General features: G+C 45.9%; 1 protein-coding gene across 1 annotated transcript; it reads right to left on the bottom strand.

Annotated features, from left to right (window-relative positions):
* Positions 1 to 1,076: 1,076 nt before the first annotated feature.
* KIF9 (kinesin family member 9) lies at positions 1,077 to 26,856 on the bottom strand (the record flags this gene model as incomplete). The annotated part of the gene is made up of 20 exons (XM_081996534.1): positions 1,077 to 1,184; positions 1,807 to 1,911; positions 4,217 to 4,332; positions 6,058 to 6,237; positions 7,801 to 8,009; positions 9,851 to 10,033; positions 11,346 to 11,476; positions 12,597 to 12,687; positions 14,659 to 14,714; positions 16,126 to 16,230; positions 16,677 to 16,745; positions 18,158 to 18,235; positions 19,287 to 19,351; positions 20,493 to 20,640; positions 21,390 to 21,482; positions 21,603 to 21,686; positions 23,530 to 23,754; positions 24,555 to 24,661; positions 24,797 to 24,962; positions 26,761 to 26,856. 20 exons carry the CDS (start codon positions 26,854 to 26,856, stop codon positions 1,077 to 1,079), a joined length of 2,415 nt encoding a protein of 804 aa, XP_081852660.1.

Raw genomic sequence — 26,856 nt, forward strand, 5'->3', positions numbered from 1 at the left:
CTCAGTCGAGAACAAGCCCAGGAAGCCCTTGCCTCCGGCACCAGGAAGAAGGGAGGCGGAAGCAGCCTGGGTTGTCCACAACACACCTCTCCATCGTGATGTTGCATTTTCCAGAGACACTCAGAAAAACAAGTGTTGCTATTTGAACTCCCTGGCTTGCTTCCTGTCTAAACAGCGGGTCTGATTACCAGTAACTGTCAGTCTAGCTGCACAAAAGTTGGGCCATCATTTGTGGGTTTTTTTTTCCTAATGTTTATTTTTTGATAAATCCCATGCAACGCTACAGGCTTGGGGAGGAGTTGCTGGAGAGCTGCCTGGCGGAAAGGGACCTGGGGGTGCTGGCTGACAGCCGGCTGAATATGAGCTGGCAGTGTGCCCAGGTGGCCAAGAAGGCCAACAGCGTCCTGGCCTGTACCAGCAATGGTGTGGCCAGCAGCAGCAGGGCAGGGATCGTGCCCCTGGACTCGGCACTGGTGAGGCCGCAGCTTGAATCCTGTGTTCAGTTTTGGGCCCCTCACTACAAGAAGGACGTTGAGGTGCTGGAGCGTGTCCAGAGAAAGGCAACGGAGCTGGGGAGGGGTCTGGAGCACAAGTCTGATGGGGAGCGGCTGAGGGAACTGGGGGTGTTCAGTCTGGAGAAGAGGAGGCTGAGGGGAGCCCTCATCGCTCTCTGCAACTGCCTGAAAGGGGGTTGTGGTGAGGTGGGGGTTGGTCTCTTCTCCCAAGTAACTAGTGATAGGACAAGAGGAAATGGCCTCAAGTTGCGCCAGGGGAGGTTTAGATTGGATATTAGGAAAAATTTCTTCACTGAGAGGGTGGTCAGGCATTGGAACAGGCTGCCCAGGGAGGTGGTGGAGTCGCCATCTCTGGAAGTGTTCAAAAAACGTGTGGATGTGGCACTTCAGGACATGGTTTAGGGGACATGGTGGCACTGGGTTAATGGTTGGACTTGATGATCTTGAAGGTCCTTTCCAACCTAGTGATTCTGTGATTCTGTTGTGGACGTGAATGCAAGACACTTTCTGAGGTGACGTTGTTTGTATTGAATGCTGGGTTCCAGGCTGAGCCCGAATCTGCTACATGACATGCAGAAACGACAAGGGTTTATTCTTCCCAGCAGCTGTGATGAGCCCGGGTTTCTTGCGCATTTGCTCAAGGGATGACATGGTTCTGGTGTACGTGTGCTGGCAACAGAAAACAAAAAAGTTTCGTTAATGTGAGCTCGGTTTTCAGAGGAGAATTCTCACTGTAAAGGCATTTTTCCTTCCTAAACAAAACACCTTCCCAAGTGGTGCTGGAAAAAGCTGCCCAAATAAGCCCCCTCACACCAGCATTGCTCTACCAGTGGCAGATCCCAGCAGACTCAAAGGAGAGCACAAGAAGCCCTGGGAAATTCTCCTTCCGAGCACTGTAGGGCTAGTTTTGAGATAATTTTCCTTAAAAATGCTTACTGATAGAGTTGTGCAGCCCTGTTACTCTCATAAACACCGCATTTCTTTGAAGTCCTGCTAAGCTCAGGGCCTCCGTGGTATCTTACGGTGAGCCCTTGGCCAGGAAGGAAGTAGAATTGAGAAGTGCTGAGATTGGTTTTTCCAGAAGACCAGCACAGGATGGGGCCTTTACATCAGCCAGAGACAAAGAACATTTCAAAGAGCTTAGTTGTGCCACAGAACCAAAATAGCATTTTCCAAAAGGCCACGGCCAAAACAGCAGCGAGTCCTACACCCCACCTGGCAGCGAGGCACAGAATCGCTCTCCCAATGCACATCAGCAGGGGTGGGTGGAGCTGGGCCCAGCTGAAATTACCTTTTGATCAGTCTTCATTTTCGCCTTGTAGAATGAGAATGAAGCTGGGCAGCCTGGCAGCGTTGTCTCCTGCATCCGCTCAAACCTCTCCTGCTCATCTTCCTCCTGCCAGCAGACAGACAGACCCCACTCCATGTGAAAAACACACATCTGGAGACACAGAGGTCAACCGATCCCGTTTGCCACATTGAACGCTGATTCAACAATCTCTCTGAAGCCTCAGAACTGAGAGGTCCCCCCTTCCCATGCCTGAGGTGAGCAGATTTGGGCAGGATTTCGGGCAAAATCCATCTGTAAGCGTAAAGCCCCAAAGGGCGTTCCCTCTGCTGTCTTCTGATGGCCATGCTCTGCCCATAACTACCCACAGAACAGTCTCCCTTCCACTGCAAGATAATGTCACAGCTTGAAGGAGGTCTGAGCTTGAGCGTGGTCCCCCCTAAGTCCAGCTAGCTGACATCCACGCCCACACTTCTCCAGGGAACCGTCTGGAAGGCATGAGCACGCTGAGGGGGGACATGGGTTGAACGGAAGTACAATTTTTTTAAGATACCAGCTTGTGTATAAAGTTTTTGTGACAGATTTGAGGATGGCTCTAACAGATTCTTAGGTCACCTTCTGTGGCTGTTCATTAGTAGCCTGGAGAAGGTGACAGTGAAATTCTGGTGTGATAAAAAGACAGGTTCCCAAACCGAATCAAGCCAACAGTAAAAGATACACACCCTGGAGGAACAGTAAATGAAGACCCAGTCTGGAAAAGGGAAAATGGTTCTAAGTAGGAAACAAACCTCCAGAGAAAAATGAGGTGATTGCCTCCCAGACCCAGTATGGGCCTCAGCATGGCCAGTGACACTGACTGGGAAGCTGCCCAGTGAAAGGAAGGAGAGAAGAAACCAGCACTGAGCAACATTACCGGGGACACCGTTTATCTTGCGCCTGAAAATTTCTGCCTGTAACATCAACAACTTGACACAGCTGCAAAGTATTGCTAAAAGGCATGTCTCATTCATCTTTGGGGTTATAATTGATGTGTTGACAAGAAATCCAGGGCTGGAGAACATTAAGGGACTTTCTATGAATACATTGAATAACTTGGGTTAGTAAAAGCGCCTAGTGATGGATTTCCTCCTTTCCCCAAAGACTGACATCCTGGACCCATGCAATCATCAGGGCTTTCCTGTGACCTCATTAGGCTTTATCCAAAGGGGTTTAGGTTTGTTGGGTTTTTTGCTCTTTCCTGTACAGGTCTGTATCTGAAATCTTCCACAATCTGGTAGATGACCACATTCTGTTTCAAAGTTAACTCACTACATTTTTTTTTCCCCTCATATCATGTTTGTTATCCATACTCTCGAGGGAACTAATTCAGTAGAGTGGGAAGAACCTGTCTCTGATCAGTTTTAAAACCCTTCATATGCCTTTCTAGAAGGGAGTAAAGAAAATGCTTCACTGAGATTTACAGTCAAAATAATCTGACACCTGGAGACAAAAGAGTTAATTTTCTGTTTTCCTTCTAAAAAGACAAAGCCATCCTGTCCCCCACTACACATTGGCTAGAAATGGGGCTGTGCATTTAGGAAAGGGGTCACACAGCTCACACCCTTCCTATTCTCTTTCTCAAACACCTGCAGATGCCCGCTGCTGCTGGTGGGACAGGCTCCTGGGAGAGATGGACCTAGGACCTGTCCCCACAAGCTGTTCTCTTCGATCTGCAGAGGTTGAGCAGCAATAATGGAGATGTGTTACACCTACAAACAAAGGACTGATTCCTCCTTGCAGCCAAGGTGGGCTCTCCTTACTGTGAATCACCTCCTCATGCCAGACAGAGTGGAAGCACTGCCACCAAGTCCCTATCAAACAGCATGAAAGTTGTGAGTCTGACATTTAACAATGAAGGACAAAACCTGGAGTGACTTCAGAGGAGAATGATGCAAAGAAGAAGTCAGGTAAATGAGAAGCTTAAGAGAAATATGCTTTGTCAGGAATGACAAAAGACCCTGGGTACCCCAAAGTGGTGGTTTCTAAACAGAGGGCTGGCTGAGTACCACTTGCCACAACACGAAACACAATTGTGTAGCTGTAAACTACAGACCACACAGACTGGAAACAAGTCCCCCCAACTACCCCTTGCACCTCTGGGCTGTTTGCCTGATTACTGACAGTCAGCAGATGACCGGGTGCTTCAGTCACTCTCCTATTTTAGCCTCTTAATGGTAAAGCTAATGTGAAAGCAAGATGTATCTGCAGATAGTTGCTCTCTACATCACAGCAGATAGCATTTCAGTGCCAGCCACTCTGCTTAGAGAAAGTGGCAGAGTTGCTGTGCCCTCCTCCTCCAGGCTTAGTTGTGCCCTCATTACCGTGCCACGTGTGGCTATCAAGGAGAATAAGCACAGCTGCCAGGACAACTCACCAGGCACATGACTCTGTTTATGGGAATCATTCCAGGTCTGATGTTGCCACCAGGCTTCAGAGCTTCCTGCACATCCTTGGGGATAAGGAAGGACTCGCTGTACCAGATCTCAAACTCTGCAAAGCAAAGTGGAGGCAATAAACAGGGCTGTAATGACCTGTTTAATAGGAGACAAGGGTTGGTTGCTTCTGGCTCCCTGCCTGTGGATCAGACGGGACCTCAGTGCTCTTAAACTCTCGGATGGGACCTCAGAACTCCCAAGGTCTTGAGTTTAAAACTCTTTGAAAAGTCAGTTAAAAAGGACAGGGCACTGTCAGCTGCAATCGCCTGTGCTGAGGCAGGCTGCTGCCTGTCCTTGCTGCCTGCGAGGTGGCTGGGACGTGGCGGCCAGCCCTGGCGACAATCCCCTGGGCTTGTGCAGCCCGAGAGGCGGCATGCCGCGAGATGGCACTGCTCCTGCGTCCCGGAGACATGGAGCCATAGCTTGGAGCTAGCCATTTTGAGTGGTCAGCACATTTGGGAGTCAGATTTCAATTCCAAATGCTGAAGAAGCACAGCCGCTTTCCATCCCGTGATAGCTGGTGATAATACACAGCAGGTGCTGCGATGCAGCAGGAATTCTGTCCTTATTAATACTGGGCATTTCCCAGACACCTGCTGCAAAGTGGCCATGCTCTGCTCCATTCCCCTGGCACATTTCCCTCAGGAGTAGGAGAGCCCACAGTGCGTGAAGAAGGCGGTGCTGCCCAGGAGGGGCCCCAGGAACGGAGCTGCTTTCTGTCATGGGAGTGGTGAAGGATAAATGAGGTTAAACGCAGAGCCCCGCTCTTGCTAGGCACTGTGCGCATGATGCAACACCACCGACTTTTTACCCTGGTTTTAGCTCTGAGATAACCTCTTTTCTCCGGGATGACACAGATATTGAATGAATCCATGCCTGTGTGTTTAAACAAACAGCAAACATCTGGAGCACCCAAAAGATGCCAAACCTGCATCCAAGACAAACCAGTGGCAAGGTTTCTGCACAATTACAATTTGGCCCTGTCTATCTCCTGGAGCAAGCCATGCATTTCTTTCAGCGTGGGATGCGCTGATAGAAAAAAGTTGTGCTCTGGCAAGTCTGTAGAAAATAAAGCGTTGCCATGTGCACAGCATCCAAATGTTTGGGACTCTGGCATTTGTGCACCTACTGTCTTCCATCATACGAGACAAATCCAGGGATACTGCAGGATTGCACCCCCATTACCACAGACTCAAAGTGAGCTGCTTGCAGCGGAGCACACCACGAATTTGCATGGATCACCCTGAGCAGAGGTGTGACTCATCACCACGTGGGTGGTGCTCATGAAGAACACGCTAAAATGACCAAGCTCTGCTTCCTGCCAAGGCACCCGTCCTGCAGCACTGGAACCTGAGCAATGCTGATCTCACAGGGGTACAGAGCAGACACCTGCAGTCCAGAGCCAAAGCCCTGGCCCAGTGCAGTTCCTTAGTCACCATCTCTATTGAATGAAATCAAGGGTGAGAACCAGGAAGTGTTATTGTCAACTTCAAGGTGAAAGGCTTTTACCCACAGCATTGCATCTAGCAGCACGACCAAGGAGCGGTATGTTATCATCTGTGAAAGGGAATCTGCAGCAATTCAGTATTATGACAAAAAAAACCCCAACCCAGTCATCAATAAAAAACAAGTCTGTAGGGCAACAAGAAGAATGACAACAGAGGGTGACAGGGGCTTGGCTTATATACAACACGTCCGTGAAGTACTTCACTACTCAGCTGCTATCAAGCACCCCAGCTGAAATGGAGGTGGTTCAGGAACTGTCCTGGTGAGCCAGTACCTGAGATGAGTTTGTTGCGGCACTGGTCCACCAGATGCTGGCAATACTGGATTTCTGCCTTCAGGTCCTGCAGTTCAGCATAACCAGACCTGTACTCTTCCTTCAGGTCCTTCAGCTTCATGATGAGTAGAAACTCCTTCTCATCAATTATGATCTGTCCTTTCTCATCAACATACTCTCCTGGAGGGTAAGAAAAGGAAACGAAGTTTTCTCATGAGGGTAGAGAGGGACGAAGAACAGTCATTATACTTCGCACCACACGGTAGTTACCCAGTTATACTGAGGTTAACCACACAATTGACATTTCCTTAGATGTGCTTTCTACAAATACAGTGTTGGAGTGGTGTGGGGCAGTAATCGTTGCTGAACTCTTGAACCCATACAGACATCAGTCCTCCCTGAATGGGGACAGATGCAGATGAAGAGGAAGAACCAGGCTCCACAGAAAGACACCCACATGACAGCCTGCTGGAGGGTATCTCTTAGAGCTTTTATAGCTCCTGCTGAAAAACTCCCTGGGCAGCCATGGTAAGGGTTTTTGAGACAAAGGGCTGGTCAGCCTTTTGGGGACCAGTTAAGCCAGTGCTACTTCCCTATGATAAACATCTCTTGTTCTTGGTTTCCCTCAAATCAGTTTATTCCTGTGGTTTCTAGCATCCACAATAAACCACCAGTTGGTAAATGTCATCATAAAGAGCAAAGAACCAAAAGAAGCAACGAGTCTGTGAAAAGACAGACCCTCACTTCAACATGGATTCAAGCCGATTTGCTCATTTAGCCAAAAGAGGTTTGCATCTTGCAGGACCAGACCCCAGGGAAGAGGCTGCTTGCAAAGCATGGTCATAAAAGTCTCTCTATAGGAAGAGAAATGGAAACCAGTAGAGCAGCAGTCATGCTGGGCTGACTCTCCGGCCCTCAGTCACTAGTCTGGGCCTGCTTGCTGTTGACCGTTCCCTTTCTCTCTCATTCACTCTTATTTCCTGCTACTTGCCTGGCAATACTTAAGGCTGTAGTTTCATGGAACTGAGGTTTTTTGCTGTCCTCCCTGCATGCAAGGAACATCACTGCTGCTTCCTCACCATCACAGGCAGAGTACTGTAGACGACTCCCCTACTAAAGCCATTTGTTTCAGATTTCTCTCCACTCCTCTGCAGAACACAATAGCACCGACTCTTGGGAGCCCTGCTGCAGGGAGCACGAAACCTGACACGCTTCCTAGTCTGGTCCAGGCATACTCCACCTAACGAACATCTTGCTACAGCAAAGGAGGAAGGCACTGACCCCATTTTTTCCTCTAGTGCTAGTTTGGGATTTTGACTTTCATAAACCAGACCCTAATCTAGATGAAATCAAGCCGTAGGAGATGTAATACATCTCCACTACAGTAAGGGCAAGCCTGCTACCCATGATTTCTGCACTGTACTGACCTGCATTTGTCAGCAGTACGCTGCCTAATCCATCAAAGCGTGGGGTGAGGAACCAATCTGACTGCAGCTCACCTCACTAGCATAAAGCCTGAGTAGCACAACTCAGTGAGGCTGAAGTGTGGAGGACTCAGGTGGAGGAATAAGGTGGCAAACCACAGGGCCAGCTGCAGAGCTAGGGCATAGGGTGTGGCCTGTCCCACTGCCCTGGCAAGCAGCAGTGGTGGTCTAGTGGCCTTACCACAAAAACTGCTATGAAACCAGCGGCTCCCCACTTCTTGTCAGATTCTTGCTGGCCAGTCTCCACACAGTGACTTACCCTGCTGCCACCGCTCCTGCTTCTGAGCCTCTAGAGCCTTTTTGATGCTCTCTATCTCACGCTTGATGAAGTTGATCCTCTGCGCTACTGTACTGCTTCTCTTCTTCCTGGCAAGGAGAATGCTTTTGTTCTCTTTAAAGATCCGGTTGATCTCGCTTCCGCACTCCTCCTTAAACTGCTCAAATGCCACTGGCTTGGGTGGAGGGGAGCTGCAACAGAATTCAAAGAAAACACACGCAGACATGGGGAGGTCAGTGTGCTCTGCCCTGCAGTGTGACACAGTTCATGGGAGTGACCATAGCTGATGTTTGTGGATAGTATTTCAATGGGTCCTTTGAGGATCTCGCTGTGCTAGCTGCACCCTGGTACTGTCTCTGTGCCACCCTTCATACCCTCTTTCCTCCAGTGGTACTCCCAGAAGAAAGTGTTACTTACATACAAACCACGTTCCTCGGGAGATGCCTCAGAATTGAGTCTTCCCTGGAAAGCGGACCTTTAATGGTCTGAATTTTCAGAAAAATAATGAATACTGTTCCTCCCTATTGTTAAACAGAAATGCCTTTGCTGTTTCCTCACTGGATTCCCAGCACAGACCAGTCACCTCTGCCAACCGAACACCATAGCTGCGTGTGTTGGCCGGCTCCACAATGCTGCCGCCCATGGCTTTTAAGCCTTGCCTCTTTAGAAAGACTGAATTCAAAGTGGCATGTGTCAATCCTGACTTTTCTATGAAATGGCTTTGATGCAAACATGCCCCCACAAACACCAGCTCTTACTTCAACACAAACTACACTGGGCAAAAGGAGAGTCCCTCAGGAGAACGTCACACTCCCACGGATGCTGCTCTGCGCTGCGTAAGGTTGTTCTCGGTGAGCGGGCTGGATCTGGTAGTAGAAGGTAGCTAGAAGTCTCCACACTCCTCAGTCCAGACTGGTCAAAGCAAAACTCTGACTATTGCCTTCCTCTGACTGACCTCTTAAGGGCATTTTTCAAACTCCTCAAAGGCTGCATGAGACTGCTTTCCGTGCCAAACTGCTGGGCAAAGCACTGTAAACAACAGCCGCTGGGCAAACTGCCACAGCTACAGCTTTCACAGCCAGCTACCGAGCTACTTTAAGCACTCTGGGCTGTGCCTTATGCAGCTGCAGCAGCAGCCTCCCCTGGCTGCCACAGGACTTTTAGAAGAATACTAAAATGCATGGAGAGGACATGGAGGAACACGACAACATGTTAAGGTGCTTCAAGGAGTAAATTCTGGGACAGCTTCACTGCAATGCTCTCCCTGGGAGGCAGGAACAAGGAAGGACTGGTCATCTACAACACAGGCAACGGAGGCACTCACAATACTTTGGAGCTGCCTCGCTTGTAGCATGAGAGCTCTCAGCAAGGAAAGATGGGAAAAGTGGTGTCCAGACTGGTTTGTGTGGGGTCCTGGCTAAGCTCCTCTGAGTTCAACAGCCTCATGCTCTTGAGCACATCCTTCTGGAAAGAGCCCTACATCTTGGTACCCTTAGCATTTTTTTACCCCATCAACTCCCTCCAGAATGAAATGCAATTTGGTGCTGCCCTCCCATGCTAAGTTCTTATCGTAGTACAAGCAGATGACTGGCACATTGCTGCATTTTTGACCATTCTCCACTCTTTTGTCTTGATATGGCACCTCCTGCCACGATCTTGTGTAGCTATTGACCCATTTCACAGGTGTGTAGGGTTGTGTGGCTGGACCTGAGGTCTCTCTGGACTTTTACTATTAACCAAAGGGTGAAGAGTGCTGCGATTTTCAGAGACTTCACACTTAATAGAACAACTGATCGGGACAGAGCTGAAAGCAGATGGAGAAGATGATCGCCACCAACATACTTTGGTACAGACGGTGTCCGTACAACCACTGATATCCTACAATGTATTTCTGCATTCAGGCAAAGGAGATCTCTGAGTCTCTTCTCTTTACTCTGAAGCAGGTAGTTCTACTAGGGGAACACAATGCAATCACTCCGGTGTAAACCATCCTCTGGCAAAGGCGATATACTCCCTTACAGGGAAAGCTTACCTGGGCCGCTGTGAATCCTCCAGGGGAGCTGGCTTTGAGAGCTCTCCATCAGTATTTGCTACATCCTGGTTCCTTGCTCCCTCTTTCACATCCAGATCCTTGGTGGAAACTATTACCTGACTTCTTGATGGTAAAAAAACACCTAGATCTCTGCCAGAAAAAGAAGTCCCGATTCCTTCCTTCCTAACAGAGGGAAAAAAGATGAACTAGAGTAATTTCTTCATAATAGGAAACTGGAACCAAAACACGCTGCAGGTGCTAGTTTTGCTGATTCAAAAACTAGCAGTCTGACGTTACAGCGAAATACCTACTTGCAAGGAATAAGATCAGCCTTGTTCTCACAAATCCGTACTTCCTAGAGTAGAGGGACTGCCTTGTGTAGCAAATACTATAGAACAGAGCCCAGGCTGGACTAGCTCTCTTGAGAAGGCTCACAAGGACAACAGTCCCACCGTGTCTGGATTGAGGCACACCTACAGACAGGATAACCCTCTTTACCTTCAGAGGAACCTACAAACTGACTCCCCTAGGATTTGATCTAACCCCACATCTGAATCAAAGCCATCTCTCTCTTATTCTCCCTCAGCTCACCTCCACGCACACCACCAGCCTTGACTGCAGGGGATAGTGTGACTTGAGAGAGAGACAGAAAAGTGCTTGCCAAATCTCTTTCTGTCTCCCTAAGAAAAAAGAACTGCACAGAGGAGTCTCCCATGTCATGTGGATACTAAAGCCTTGGCAGTTCCCTTCCTCTCTAACATGACAACTTTGGGGAAATGTCAAGGAGGGGAACCAAGCAGATGCTCTCAGCAACAGAAGTAGTTGTAGCAACTGCCAATGCAGGACCTCACTTCTATAAATGGGAAGGATCTTTCTCTGCTCAATACTGATTGCTGGTTCCCCCTTCCCTCTCAAAATCGCTCTCCTTATCTGCTCCTCTGACCACTGTCCCTTTCTCCCTTTCCCTTTAGCAGATCTCCTTCCACCTAACACTTTAAAGAAAAACTGCAGGTTTAACATGTCTTCAAACGCCATCACAGGATGATTCCCCTGCCTGCGTCTTCAACTCTCCACCTCTGTCATCACAGGCTAACCCTGTCTGTGCTGACTGCAAGCTCTTCAGCTCAAAGCCCATCCACCCTCCATGTCCACAGCTCACACACTGCGCAGTGCTCCAAGGTCTCGGTTCATTTGTAACAGATGAACCGTTGGCAGTAAATCTTCCCCATAACAGAGGTCTACCCTCCCACAGGCTGTGCCTGCCGGCCCCACGCGTTCCCCTAGCATCCTCCTGATGGTGTTGCTGGTAGCCATAAGGACACCACAAACCCTTCCAGCGCTATGCTGGAATGTCATCCTTGAGGGAACACAAAACTTCCACACAGCAGTTAAGCCAGCTTCATCTCTGCCTTCCTCCTGTCACACCTTGACCAGAACCAGCCTGCAATGACACATTATGAGAGAAAAGGGAGAGCTGTCTGGCTACTAAACTCACTTGAGCTGCTCATTGCTTTTCCTGGATTTCTTCTTCCCACCACGTCTGGATGAAAAAGGAGTAGTTCTAATCCCAAAATCCCATCCATCCTCTTCCTGCACCAAATGGCCATCCACATCAACCACACCTGCCTGGAAACAGGAAGAAATAAAACATGGACCTAATAAAGCATTAGATCTAGTAAATCATTAGATCTAATAAAGCATTAGATCCGGAGCTGTCTAGACCACAAACGCTATACAGCCCTTGCCCAGCAGCTATTCCATCCTGTTGTACAATCTAATCCAGAAATCTGCATTCAATACCAAGTATTTCAGGGAAACATATTTATAAGATTGAAGTGAAAACTAAAATAGGGCCAAAGTTATCCTCAAACTCATATACCAAATGTTTCAGCCACTTGGGGGAGAATAACTTGGGTCTAGTGTCACAGAAATAAAAACACTCTCGGAAGTCTTCATTTAGTCAAGATACATAAGAGAATTATGTTTCCTATACTATTTCTCATATTGCCTCAACTATAGAACAGGGAGGCCATTAAGTGCTAAAATATACCTAAAGCAAGTTTCAGTTTTGTTTTCCACTTCTTTAAATAAAGGCTTGAATAGGCCTGTCAGAGACCATGTGCTTCGCTGTTATACAAATACTTTGCATTTTCCCTTGTGCCTTTCTTCCAAAATTGCAAAGCATCCTCAGTTAAGCCACAGGACAAGTATATGACTCTGCATAAGAGATAATGATTATTTTATCCACTTTACAGGGTAAAAGCTAGGCAAGGAAATAACCACTTCAGAGAGAAAATATTTCACAGATGGAAATAAGTAATGAAAAATAGCTTATAAACTATAAGATAGAGTCCACATCTCAATTTATGGTTTATATATGATACACTCACTTTGCTCCATAAATTATAAGGATTAAAAGAGAGATCTCATCAGAGGAGGTGATGTGACCCTGCCTTCTACCACTGATTGACAGACAGGTCACCTTCTAGTTAATATTTTCTTCATTCCCATTTAATAAATTATTCTGTTCAGGTAATGGGCCTAATCCTCTGCTGATATGAACGCCACTTCGTTAACTGGTGCACCTCTGCTCTGTGCAAGTTTTTTGACACACTCATCCCATTAACGTTTCTGAGCTTCAGATTTCAACAGGGAAAAGTTGAGAACTTGAGGCAATTCACGGTTCAGCAGCAAAGGAGCCAATTCTAAGCTGGATTCTTGGCAGGGCTCAAGCACCAGGCATTACCTTCTGAACAGCAGCAACAGCAGCAAAGTCATTTTTGTCTATCAGGGCGTACTTGCTTCGTAACCTGGCCTCCACTTCATGCTCCTGTTGACTAGGGGAGAAAACAGCCCCTTACCATTGAGTTCAAGGAGGGCTATTTCATATGTCAAAACCTGTAATACCTGACAATGTCAGACTTCCAAAGAAAACCCTCTTTTACCTGTAATGTCTTTCCAAAACACCCCACCTTGCTCCTTCTATTCTTCCCCATAACCATTGTAACCTTTTTCCACTTTCCTCTTCCTTTCTTTTTCTATGATTTCCCTGTAGGCCTTTTAGATACTTTTTGATGCTTTTTGATGGCTATTTTAATACTTAGGAAAACCTTTTAATGGTCCAGATCAAATAACATTATACCTGTTCACTTCCGTCCCCTTACTTTACCCTAGTGATTTTCAAACGGAGCGATACTTTCACTGAAAGGGAACAGGTAAAACATTGTCAGTAGGCTTAATACACTATACAAGACTGAAAATTGTTAGAGAATCTGCAAGTTAAAAAAGACTAAAGCCCACTGTTTCAGAAAAATTAAAGGAGTCCCAAGTTAAAAAATAATAATCACTCAAAATTTTACCATTAAGCCCATTTTGGTCTTGGGTCCCAGCCTGTCTGACTGTGTACCACAGACTCTTGTGTTCACACCAGTTTCTCAAGGGCAGGCAGATTTTCTACAGCAATATCCCAGTGTCACTCTGTTGTGGTTTAGCCCCAGCCGGCAACTAAGCACCACGCAGCCGCTCACTCACTCCCCCTCCCACAGTGGGGCGGGGGAGAGAATTAGGAAAAAAACCTCGTGGGTTGAGATAAACACGGTTTAATAGGACAGAAAGAAAGAAGGAAACAACAATGATAATACCAACACAGGAATGTACAAGAAAAGTGATGCCCAATACAGCAATTGCTCACCACCCAGTGATCGACAGCCCGTCCCCGAGCAGCGATTTCCACCCCCCAGCCAACTCCAGTTTATGTACTGGGCATGACGTCGTATGGTAGGGAATATCTCTTTGGCCAGTCTGGGTCAGCTGTCCCGGCTGTGTCCCCTCCCAGCTCCCCGTGCACCCCCAGCCTGCTCGCTGGCAGGCCAGCACAAGAAGCTGGACTGTCCTTGACTGCTCAGCAACAAGCCAAAACATCAGCACATTATCAACAGTTTCTCATCCCAAATCCAAAACACAGTCTCACACTAGCTTCTGTGAAGAAAACCAGCTCTATCCTGGCTGAAACCAGGACACACTCTTGTAAGTAGCAACCTCTACTGCCTATCCTATTGTTGCAAAAGTTGGTGGGACAGGGAGTGGGGGGCTTGCCCTAATACCATTATTCTTCTTTTTTCTCTTCTATTTCATCACATGGAAACTGCTTGTCCTCATTTTTAGGATTTTTTTTCCAGCTTGTCATTCACCTTCCCTCCTTCAGCCCAAAAAACAACTTTCATCATCCACTGGTGACATTTTCAAATAGCCACTTTTCACGCTTTCTCCCAGCCCGCACCACAGAGGTGTGAGAGCACCTCCCTGGAAATAGCCACAGGGCCTTCTTATCATGCTCCTCCAAATTGCTTTATGACCTTCCTTTGCCATGATCTCTAAACACAAAGTAAATCTGATGATTTTTAGATGCTACTGTGGTGAGATCACTTCATATCATCTCATGCCACAGAGTTTTATTTTTCTTTTGATGTTTGCAGAGTGCCTTGCACTATGGAGATACGCTCCATGACTAGGGATCCTGCAGAGTTTATGCTCAGTGATGGTATATTTGCCAAGCAGACTTTTTAACCAGTGAAGTTTACCATCAAAAGCCCTTGCACATGACTTACAAGCACTGGAAGGTCAGAGGCAATCGTCATCTTGCCCAAATGCCAGCAGAATTTGTCTAGAATTGTGTTTTCAGTTACAAGTTATTCCCTGTACTTCATAATGATTCTTCACTGATGTCATGGTAAGTGTGGTATCGCAGACAAAAGCTTGGTGGAATTTCTAAACCTTACTGTGAAATGCATCAGCCTTGGATATCTTACCTTACAATCAGTTTGAACTGCTTAAATACCTCCTGGACTTGCCTGACGTTCACTATCTGAGGAAGAGAGGTGAAGATACAGGTAAGCATTTCTATGCTGTGGTCAGCTGTACTGATCCAAATATTTCAGATTGTGAGGGCTCTGCTTTCCGCTTGCTGGCTATCCACACTCATGGAGCGTTACCTTTATCCTGCACTTGGGAGTCGGGCTGGAAGTGGATACATTGCTCGCTCTGAGGAGATTTTTTAAGAGAGAGGAATCTGATAGACTGTGGTAAATTCCACAGAGCACACAGCCATCAAGATAATGAATTATTTACAATAATTTTACAAATGACATAGATGGCATCTACCGGCCTTGCAGATTATGATGCTACTTCTCTTTTCACTACTGCCCAAGACTGCCAGAGTCCTTGGAACTGCCAGAGCACTATCTTTGGTTCGCTTACCCATGATAACAAATCAGTGCAGTCGAGCCATGCTCCTATCTCTGTTTTGGAGATGATGAGCAGACGCATGGTCAGACAAGTAACAGGGAGTCTGTAGCTGAGGAGGAATCTGCACTCAGCTCTCCCACGGCCCGAGAGACTGGACCAAGCTATGAAATGCACTATCTCTGTGCTCAACCCTCTCTCCAAAAGGTTCTTCAGTGCCACTGAAGACAACCTTTCCTGTGTGAAACTCCTTAGTCCTTCTCTACCTTCACTGCTCCACACCCACCTGCATCACATTTTGCAGCCCAAGTAAAACACACCTTCACCTAAGCCACTCCGCTCCTGCCTGCTGGAGGGAGAAAGCAGGGACTTTGAGAAAAGATATCGACTACATGAAATGAGAGGGAGTATCTCAAGTGTTTTGTATAAACTAAAGGGTTATCTAACTGTTTGGAAAACAATCTTCCAGCAACTTCTGCACTGTTGTCGCAGTGGCTTCCATTCACAACCAAACAAAACTTTACAGTAACTGTGAGTATGCATTCGTAACTTGCCTTTTTTCACATTTTGTCGGTTTTCCTGTTTGCCCCTCCAGGAATATCTGCATACGTGGACTCTCGCTGGTTTTTTCGCAATCATTTTGGAGTCAACAGGTAGTTTCAAATTGAGAAACCCTGTCCTTCTGAACTTATCTCTAAGGGACTGGACAAATTTTGGCAACACGCTTTGCAAAGATTTAGTTTGACACTGGCAGGGCAAAATTTTGACACTAATTCTTTAAAGAAGTTCTAAATAAAGCATTCAAAGGGTTTCAGGACTGAGAAAACGTTTCCTCAAGCTTCCAAAAAAGCAAAAATGGAATGAAAACAAGAGAAAGTCCTTAACACGCAAAAAAAAAAAAAAAAAAAAATTACAATTGTGTAGCACTTTTGGGCTTAAAGACAGCCTCTTCAGAAGAATTTTCATTGCTTCTGTCTTGGAGTAAAATGGGATGGAATCAGTATTTAAGTCCTTCTCACTAGAAAGCTACTTACATCAATTTCATCAATGGCCCCTTTTAGGTATCTATGGACTTGAGACTTAATCTCTGCTATCTGGACGTCAGTCAGAGGGTCATAAGTCACCAAAGAACGATTTACCTAAGAAAAAAGGTGAACAACTGAGTATAGGTGAATTACAAAAAACTAAGCAAGTACTAATCTGGCGGACACCTGACATTGCTCTGCTGTGCCCAGGGAAGCTTTATGTTTAATTTCTGATTGCAGTTTCTCATCATCTGAGTCGACAGGACATGGGACTTGAGAGCATGCTGAAAGCAATGCGTTCCCCTTCACATTTCAATCAAATAAGAGGAAGGCTTCAGGAGTCTGAACAAAACATCTGCGGTGGTTGGGGACTGAAGCTACAACACAGCCTCACTGCATGGGTTCTTCAGAGCTTTGCCTAAATTCCAAAAGACAGTGCTGGAAGCAGAAGCAAGAATATAATCGCACTGGACACTGCGTTAACTGATTCTACTGCAAAACAAAGATCGTGACAAAGCCTTAACTAGGTCACATCTAAGACGGCACAGCCTATTCCTTACCAGGCTGTCATGCATGGCCAGCTCCTGCTTCAGAAGAATAATTTCCTTCTCCAAAGCCTTCACTGTTCCCTAGCAGGAAAACAAAAGGGTGAGCAAATGACCAAATGTTCTTGGAGAAAAAACTGCTGCAAAGCAGCATTAAACTGTCTGCTAGAGAACATCAGAGCTGTATACCAGCTCCCCCAGGGTTTGCTGTCAGGTTGGCATCAGTGAAGTTGTGAGTCTGGAAATCATTTTGCCTTTGATTAGCTTCCAACAAGACAGCTTCTGTTGTGTCCTGGGTGTACTGCCTGCAGAGTCAGCCTACGCCATCAGAAGAAGAGCCACCCGTTTTTTTTTTAATTTGATGCTTTCCTGCTCTGGTACTGTAGGGGCCATCAAGTTCTGGACTATGAGATATTATCTTGAAAGCAAAGAAGTATGCAGGTTTCCACTCTGACCCTTACTGAACTCAGTAGGAGTTCTGACATTAACTTTAATAGAGGAGGGAGTCTCCTGTGGTGTATTTGATTGAATTTCTCCGTAATGTGGAATATCTTCAAGCATTCACTGTTTAGAATGTGTTTCCAGAAAGGTGTGGGTACAGAAAACTCCTTGGGATTCAGTGAGAATTGGATACTGAGCTGCTTTTTAAGTTACCCGTTGAGCATCAAAGCACAACAGCTTCCTTAAACACTACTCTTTTGGCTACTCTTCTCCACACATCTCAACAAAAATGAAAGGGACTGAAGAGGAAAAGACAGTTTGTTGCACAGCTGCTTCTGGAAGCTGTTGGAGGAAACTCCCCAGCCGTTTCTCTGCTTGCCAGTGAGATCACACCATGAAATACAGCAGGGTTCTCACACACCACATGTGTTATAGATCAGATAATTCTAAACTTGTTCTTTGGCCTATCAGTAATTCATAGAGCATTTACTGCTCTATGTAGTAGAGCTGGCTCTGCTGCCAGCTCTGTTTCAGCTGTGAAAGTACATTCAGGACACCAAAAATACTATGATCATTTTCTTTAAATTATTTCCTTGTTTAAACAGGTTTCGTAATTGTGGCAAAAATTTTGTGTTACCAGCAGCAACGGGGATGATGTTGTGGCTGTGTAAAGCTGCAGGTAGGACTGGAGATGACTTCTCCACATACCAGGCGAGTAGTCCACAACAGAACATCTCTGTTAAGAGGTGAACCTTATCAGAAAAATGAAGGACCTGTATGTATGTAGCTGAAAGAATCACCACGTGTCAGAGAAGATGTGACCATCTGCATGACTGTACCCTGTAGCATATTCAAGGTAACTGTAATTAAATACCAATGAAAAAAGTTTAATACTAATCCATTTTATCATATATCTAAATCCAGCAAGTGTCAGCTTGGCTGATGAGTGGTAATTCATTAAATGACTGAATTTCCCTCTGGTTTTTAAGGTCATTATCCTAAATATTAATGAATCTGAGAAAATATAGCTTCTTCCATTCCCCTTCTCTACATACCTCTCGGTCATATGTCTCATTGATGACTGGCTCTGTTGTGATCCATTTCATTCTGGTAGCAAAGCGAAGAGATGACAACTGAAAAACATGTTTTTTAAGTAACTGAAAGAGATATTGGCAAGGATATAATTTTCATAATCTGTTACTACTTAATCATATCAGATCCCAGAACACAGAAATACAAAAGCTATTTAACTGCAGGGAGCAGTGTAGGGTTTCTCATTCCAGGCGTGTATCTTCTAGTGCTCGCTGGCTTCTATGTGATTAGCCAGCTTCAGATGATGTCTTTTGTCTTTTCTGTTCTGCATGTGGACAGCTCTTCATGTACCAGAGCTGTGATCTCAAAAATACCCACTCCCATTTCTGATCAAAATCACTTACATCCTAAAAACTCCAAATCACACATCAATGGCCTTCAAGCTTAATTCCTGCAATTGTGGTAACTTCAGAATAAGCCCCTGCAGCCTGAAAATCCTCTTGATGCCAAGTATAGCAGCTATTTCTTCAGTAATATCTCATATTTCTAGATGCTATCAGAGCAGAAGCAGGAGATGATAAAAACAACTCTGCCCTGAAGACAACTGCATAAAAGGTGTCTGTGTTTACTTTTTTTGCTGTGTTAAACTTCCTTGGCAAGGAGCAAGGTGATTCCCTTCTCTGTTACAGATGTGGTTAAGATCCAGTTTGCACAGTAAGACTTTCACCAATCTCATTATTTCACAGGTTAAAAAAAGCCCTTACTGTTACTCCTGATTCCTGAACCAGATCAAAGCCAGCTCAGCTCTGATGTGAACCGCTGCAATTCCATCGACCTCATTATGTGGTCAGTAATAATTAACGCTATCCAGTGTGCTTAGATTTTAGCTGCTTGTCCCTGCTCTATTTCAGGCGCTCATTTTCCCCTGGGCCAGTTACCACTCGACTGCATAACAGAGCAGATTGGAGAGCAATCTGTTTTCCAAGCCTTTGAGATAAGATGAGCTATCCAATGTTTCTGAGGAATTACACAGGATGTTTCTCTGGGACTCCTGCCATAACCCTCCAGAGACTATTCTTTAAACCTAGCTATGGCCAATTGCAACAGTAGCAGGAAAAAGACTTTAATTCTACAGAAATCAGTTCAACTTACAGTCTCTTCGACATGCACAGCTTCACCACAGATATTTGCCACTAGGACAGTATTGCAGTTTCCCCCTGGGAAAAAGTAAAAAAAAAAAAAAAAAAAAAAGTTTTTTTTTGTTGTTTCCTTTTCTGGAATCTATTATATTATGTGCTGACTAAAATAGAGAAAAAGAAGCAACAAAGCACACAGCCAGTTTGTAACTGTCCCTCTAAAGTTCCCATGGGTACAGAAACACAGTGACACAGAACGACTTAAGAATCAAGGTGAAATGTGCTTCTCATGTGGCGATGACGCAGGAAGAAGATGGGAATACAAACTGTGAAAGCCTGAGACTGGAAAAACGAGAGCAGAGGATTTTAAAAGCCCTTGACCTAACTCTAATAGCGGGGAACCTGGCAGGACAGGGTCACTGCCTTTCCTAAAAGCAACGCAAGACTTGTGCTTGGAACGCCTCAGGCGTCACTCTCATTTCTGATGACTTCGGTTACTCCACACAAATGCCTACAGCCTGTTTCCAGCTGCTTCCTCCTCCCCTGTCTCCAGCCTGCATTCCAAGAGCATAAGCTCTTAAAGGGGGCTGGTAAAAAAGAAAAGGACAAGCTTTTTAGCAGGACCTGTAGTGATAGGACAAGGGGTAATGGTTTTAAACTAAAAGAGCGTGGATTCAGACTAGATAGAAGGAAGAAATGTTTCACCATGAGGGTGGTGAAACCCTGGCCCAGGTTGCCCAGAGAGGTGGTGGATGCCCCATCCCTGGGAACACCCCAGGTCAGGTTGGATGGGGCTTTGAGCAACCTGCTCTGGTTGGGGATGTCCCTGCTCATGGCAGGGGTTGGACTAGATGGGCCTTACAGGTCCCTTCCCACCCAAACTGTTCCAGGATTCTGTGATTCTAAGCCTTTCCTGTGAATTCACAACACACCACAGCCTTGGTGCTAAAGCAGGAGCATCTGAAAAGGCTTGTAACATGCTGGGGGGGAGGGTGGTGGTAGTTTTTATAAAGGTTTTATGAACTTCTACTGGCTTGATCAGTGTGGGCTTTGTACTGTCTCCTGTGCCTGCTGTTTTGTTTGATCAGGAAAACCAGATACCCTTTGAATAACAAATTAATTCCATGTGTTTGTATACTATGGCCTTAGGGCTCGGTATGCTCATTGAAACAACACTGTTTTCTAGGAACTTCTTGAGGCTGTTGTCATCCACAGCTCTTACCTAGCGAGTCCTTGAGAACGTGCGTGAGCTTGCTCTGCCGGAAGGGGATGTGGTCCCTCTTAGGATCAGCCAGGGCAATGATGATTTGCTCAAGGAACGACAGAGACTTGTTGATGTATGTGGCTTCTTTCAGAACCTGTCCTTCAGACTGTAATGAAGATGAAAAGGCAAAGCTTCCACAACACGTGTTTCTGGCTGAACCGCAGAAGAGAGCTTATTCCTCACTAAGGGTACAACTCTGTTTGACTGCGAGGGTAAGGATCTAATTCAGACCAAATAAATTCATGATCTAGAGCTTTCTAGAGCTTTCTTCAGTTTGAAAATCAGTTTTCAGAAACCTCAATTTTTCATTGCAAGTCTACCAGGACCACAGGCTTTCCTTCCCAAAGGGCGAATTATGTATTATGTCACAGAGCCGATGCAATTTCTATTCTGATCAATACAAAATGTCACACTGGACCTGAGGAGCTTTCAGTTGTTGAGCCCTAATGCTCTGAGAAAGTTTCAACAGTTTGCCTGCTGTCACCAGAAGTGGGGGATTTGCGCTGTCACTCATGGAGTGAAGAGGAAAATCAGAAGTTCTTTGTCTTAATAGTTGATGGCTCTGGCCCTTTCTTTTGTGGAGAAATTACAGACTCAAATTAACTAACTGAATCTGGGTGAGGCTGGAAGGCACATGCAGGCTGGGAGTCACATTCATGTGGACTTAGAAATGATATACAGCAGCTGCAAACAACCGAGCAGCTGCTGATGTGTTACTGTGGCTTACAATTTGTCACAGTCTCTCCTATTTATCACAGGCTGAATTCTGTTGTGGGGAAAACCTGTAATTTCAGCTCCACCACGTTGATTACTGAACTCTTCACCATGGATTGAAATATTTCTTCCATTACTTACTCCAGTCTTGCTCAGTCTCTCTGAGCCTGCCAGATCTATCAAGTTGATTTTAGAATTAATGCATTTGACATCTGAGAAAACTCTGAAACGAGACTGAGGGAGAAAATAATACAAACTGTACTTAACAGTAGACAAAACTGAAATATGGTAAAAAACAGACACGTAAAGATCTTCAGCCATTTGAGTCCCCAGAAAAACTGCTGGAGCTCTTACCTCAATATAAATAGTAAAGATGCAATGGGACCTGGATGAATTTTTATTCAGTGTGTGCTCTGCTATCACTCTGTTGGTCTCACCCTGCAAATTAAGTAAAATTGAAGACAGTGTTTTTAAACTTCTGCACTGGTAGAATGAAGGGAAATTAGAAATCCACAGTCAAATAAATAGTGGCTCAATCTTCACTCTGCAGAGCCTGTAACACTGACCCGTTGGTTAGAGCAGTCAGGGCAGGAGCTCACCGTATTTGCCTCGCTTGCTTTCTCAAAGGTCTCTCAAAGCATTCCACGGTGCAGCTGGTAAAGGTCACTGTTTACGGTAACAATGCCTTTTACTGGAGACCACATTATCTGCATTTCTACTTTCAAGGCTCAGCTCACAGATCTGTGGCTTTTTGTGGAACAGTCAGGCAAGCCTTGTTCAGAGGCAATACCTCCCTGGCTGTTTCAGTTTCTTGATGACTATAAAACCAAAGAGTTCCCCAAGCTTTAAATGTCATAGAAAACTCACACATACATGACAGCCGCAAATTTGTAATGCCTACTTACAGGAAAAGAAAGCAACATTGAAAATTATGATGCAACTGCTCTTGTTAGGAGTGCCAGTCTGTCGCAGAGCCGTGCTGCCAGGCTGGCGAGGCAGGAAAGGAAATGGAAGGCTCTACAGCATAGAAATGCACTTGTCAACGGGTTCCACAGCCAACTGGTCTGCCTGGGTCTCAAAGGACAACAGCGTTTGAGAGCTCCAGTGACTGGCTCCGCACTAGGGAGTGTAAATCCAAGAGCAAGAACAAAGGTGAAGATCTCTAGATAAATACTATCAACCCCACTCCAGAGATGAAAAGTCAGAGTAGTGGGCAGCCTCCTCAAAGCCTGGAGCTATCTCTGTGAACCTAGAACCACAAGCAGAACTCATCCAAGGAGCTGAACGGATCCCCAGGCATCACTTGCACTCTGTCAACAGATCTCAGGTTAAGCTGCATTATTATCATCCTTTTACTCTTTAAAAAGAAAATGGGAGTTCCTCCAAATTACAGGGACTAGCTTAGGACACCACGGTCCCATTATTAAAAAGGCAAGCCAAAGATTTTAAGGACACCAGATGGCTCCTGGTAAGAATACGCTTCCTGCATACAGAATCAATTATTTCTTCATGTTTTCCTTATGAACTAAAGCACCCACAAGTAAAAGAAAGATGCAGATATAAGAAGGCAAACTGCCTTCACAAATCTAACCCTTTGTGTGAATGTCTCTGCTGTAAAATCTGACTAACGGTACCTGTGCCATGACCATCGCAAACTATCTGCCAAAGATGTCACTGATAAGACTCTCTTCTTGGAGCACTGACATAGCTAGGACAGGCAGGTGTGTTTTTCAGGAAGAAATGCCAGTGTAGGTGAGCTGGTGGGTCTAAAAGGATCACAAATATTGTACATGTTGTACTAAGTCACTCACTGACTGCCTTATGTGATAACCAGAGTAACAAAAACAAGTCTCTTTGGCTGTCTGGGATCTTGGTCTGCTGAAGGGGCTGGTGAGGTGGCCGGTGAGATAAGCCTTGTGAAATGAAGGCAGATTCTATGGCTGCCTTCCCTATTTCGGTGCTGCCTGGAATCTCCAATGCTACTACTTTCTGTGGTCTCACCCCAACATATTTCCTCCATCACTTGACTTGCTCTGGCGTACACTGAAAACAGGATTTCCCCACAGAGATCTTCCAGAATCTCTGTCCCAGGGACATTTTCCTTGCACAAGAACATGGCTACAAAGAGTTACTAATTCTTCTGCCCACAATAAAGAGAACAAAGAGGGCTGAACCTCCCTCCAGATGTCCTGGCCACCCACCTCCTGCTTTCCTGCCTCCTCCCTCAGCTAAGCCAATAAATATAACAGTCAGATGAAGTGTACTATTTATTTTCTCTTGCCTCAAAAAGGAGATTTAGAGCATCTTCCTCGTGGCTAACTGAATGTATAGATAAGCCCTTCACATAAACACCCTGTGGGCAATCCATGACAGCCATCTGCATGTCACTGGTCCCATTGCTTGTCGTGGTTGCCAGAAGGTCAAACAAGGTCTCATTGTAGATTTCCAGGTAGGATATTCGGACAGTGATGAATGGATCAAGGGAATGTGCAGTTGCTTTGAAGACCTATACAAAGACAAAGAGTTTGTCAGTGGCGGTGCTAGGTCACAGAATTATTAGCTATTTCTGGCTTTCCAGAGAAGCTATTTATAACTTTCCGAACAGCTAAAAGTGCATCTGCATGTGTGTAGCTAATTCTGAACTGTGGTTGCCTGAGGGCTAACAGGGCTAAGTCAACAGTTTTAATAGGATTTCTCAAATTTATAGTTTTGAAAACAACACTTTTGAAGGCCAGCTTACATTTGGGAAGCAGCAAGTACCTTATGCAAGCTATGAGAATTAAACAGGAACAACCTCTGCAAAGGACAATAAAGCATAACTACAGAATGCCTCCCACCTTTGCTTCAGGTTGTACGCATCATGTCAGCCCCATGCCGTGCGTGTCAGTTGTCTTTGCGGGAGCAGAGAGCATTCTGCAGTATCGCTGCCTAAAGGTAAGCAGACCTGCCCCTCAAAGCAGTGGTAAACGTGCGCCTCTGGACAGGGACGTGTCTATGCAGCAATGGGACCAACAAATCAGCATATTTCAAGCCAACACCATCCCAGTGTTCTGAAACGTCACTGTTATCAGTGCACAAGGTCACGGTGTAGTAAAACAAAGGTATAAAGTAACTACATTTTACAGGTTGCTTTGTTTCTGTAATAATCACCACTTAGATAAAATAGGGGGAAAAAAAGGACTGGTGGAGATAAAAACATAAAACATATTCACCATGTTAAAAGACTTTTGTGAGTATCAGCCAAGAGCTGATATGAGAGATGTCCTTGTAATTTCTTCCAGCCTCTTTCCCATTCAGATCCAGTACCTGCTGTATAGCTCGGGGGATGATTCCTCGATGCTTGTACTCGGCAGTTGCTCCCATCATCGTGTAAGTTTTACCAGCTCCCGTTTGCCCATAGCACATTATTGTGCCTAAAAAAGATTCAAAAGCAAATTAATAAACGCAGAAAGGAATCTCTGCATTTCTCAAATGCGATATCAAAAGGATCTCTCCCTCAGATCAAATCTCCACTTATCATCAAAAGAATAAAAATAGTAACAAATTACCGTTATAGCCAATTAAAGCTTCAGACACCAATTGCTTGGCCACAGTCTCGTATGCCACTTCCTGGGAGGTATTGTGAAGGACGCCATCCAACCGAAAGGACCAGTCAGTCTGCCTGTTATTCACAACTCCTTTCTTGGCATCTTTTTTGATGTATATATCTATGCTCTGAAACCCAAAAAGAGATGAAGATAACTTTAATAGCCATGAAGACTTTCAGCAGTTATTGTTTGAAAAAAAAAAAAACACTGAAGACCTGAAGATAAGTAGAAAACGGAGCACAAATAATAGTATTGTTTTACTGACCTGGACAGTATTTTCTGTTAATAGATATTCCAAAAAAAGGAAATGTGGCTAAGGTCATCTGTTTACCTTTCAGTGATGTGTCCGATTTTGTGTCTTAGGGAAATTATCAGTTAAGCAAGAGAAGGTGAAGGAAGGAACTTGCATAAGGGGGGATAGTGACCACACCAGTGGACAAGGGAAGAGCTATGGATGTCGTCTATCTGGACTTCTGTAAGGCCTCTGACACAATCACCCACCACATCCTTCTCTCGAAATTGGAGAGATATGGATTTGATGGGTGTACTGTTGGGTGGATGAGGAATTGGTTGGATGGTCACACCCAGAGGGTAGTGGACAACAGTTCAATGTCCAGATGGAGATTGGTGACGAGTGGTGTCCCTCAGGGGTCCGTACTGGGACCAGTACTCTTTAATATCTTCAGCAATGACATAGTGGGATTGAGGGCACCCTCAGCAAGTTTGCAGATGACCCCAAGCTGAGTGGTGCGGTTGAAACGCTTGAGGGATGGGATGCCATCCAGAGGGACCTGGACAAGCTCGAGGAATGGGCCTGTGTGAACCTCATGAGGTTCAACAAGGCCGAGTGCAGGGTCCTGCACCTGGGTTGGGCCAACCACCGATATCAGCACAGGCTGGAGGTGAAGGGATGGAGAGCAGCCCCATGGAGAAGAACTTGGGGTACTGGTGGGTGCAAAGCTGGACAGGAGCTGGCAATGTGCGCTTGCAGCCCAGAAGCCACCCGTGTCCTGGGCTGCACCCAAAGCAGCGTGGCCAGCAGGGCAAGGGAGGGGATTCTGCCCCTCTGCCCCACTCTGGGGAGACCCCCCTGCAGCGCTGCGTCCAGCTCTGGAGCCCTCGGCACAGGAGAGACATGGACCTGCTGGAGCGGGGCCAGAGGAGGCCCCAGCAATGCTCCGAGGGCTGGAACAGCTCTGCTGGGAGGACAGGCTGGGAGAGCTGGGGGGGCTCAGTCTGGAGCAGAGAAGGCTCCGGGGAGACCTTACTGCAGCTGCCAGGACTTAAAGGGGGCTGATAAGAAAGGTGGGGACAGGCTTTTTAGCAGGACCTGTAGCGATAGGACAAGGGGTAACAGTTTTAAACTAAAAGAGGGCAGATTTCGACTAGACATAAGGAAGAAATTTTTCCCCATGAGGGTGGTGAAACCCTGGCCCAGGTTGCCCAGAGAGGTGGTGGATGCCCCATCCCTGGGAACACCCCAGGTCAGGTTGGACGGGGCTCTGAGCAACCTGCTCTGGCTGAAGATGTCCCTGCCCATGGCAGGGGTTGGACTAGATGGCCTTTACAGGTCCCTTCCCACCCAAACCCTTCTGTGATTCTAGGATTCTACAGAAACAGACTGTACCACAGGAAGACCTCTTAGGTTGGAATTGTGGTTAGCACTGGGAATTCCTCAAGGATCAGTCAGAGTCCCAGTCCTTCTGAGGATTTTCTCTAGTGACTGTATCAGAGGAAGTATGTTTTCCATGGTCACACTTGCTGATGCAAAACCACGAGCCACTGTCAGCACAGAGAACAGCAAGTGGGAACACGTGAATCAACATGCACCAAAATGTGATGCATGGCCTTAAGGAATGGAAGACTTCTGCATTTCTGTGGGCAAAACTAAAATCAAATTCCAAACCTTTCACACTTTTCTCTACCTTGTTGTCTGGCCCAAACTTGATCATATCTTGAGCAAAATCAGCTGTTGGCTTGACTCGCACATATGTATGGACTCTCTTTTCTACTGCATCCAT

Source organism: Phaethon aethereus (genome assembly GCF_964289735.1).
Source record: "Phaethon aethereus genome assembly, chromosome: 2".
Classification (NCBI taxonomy): Eukaryota; Metazoa; Chordata; class Aves; order Phaethontiformes; family Phaethontidae; genus Phaethon; species Phaethon aethereus.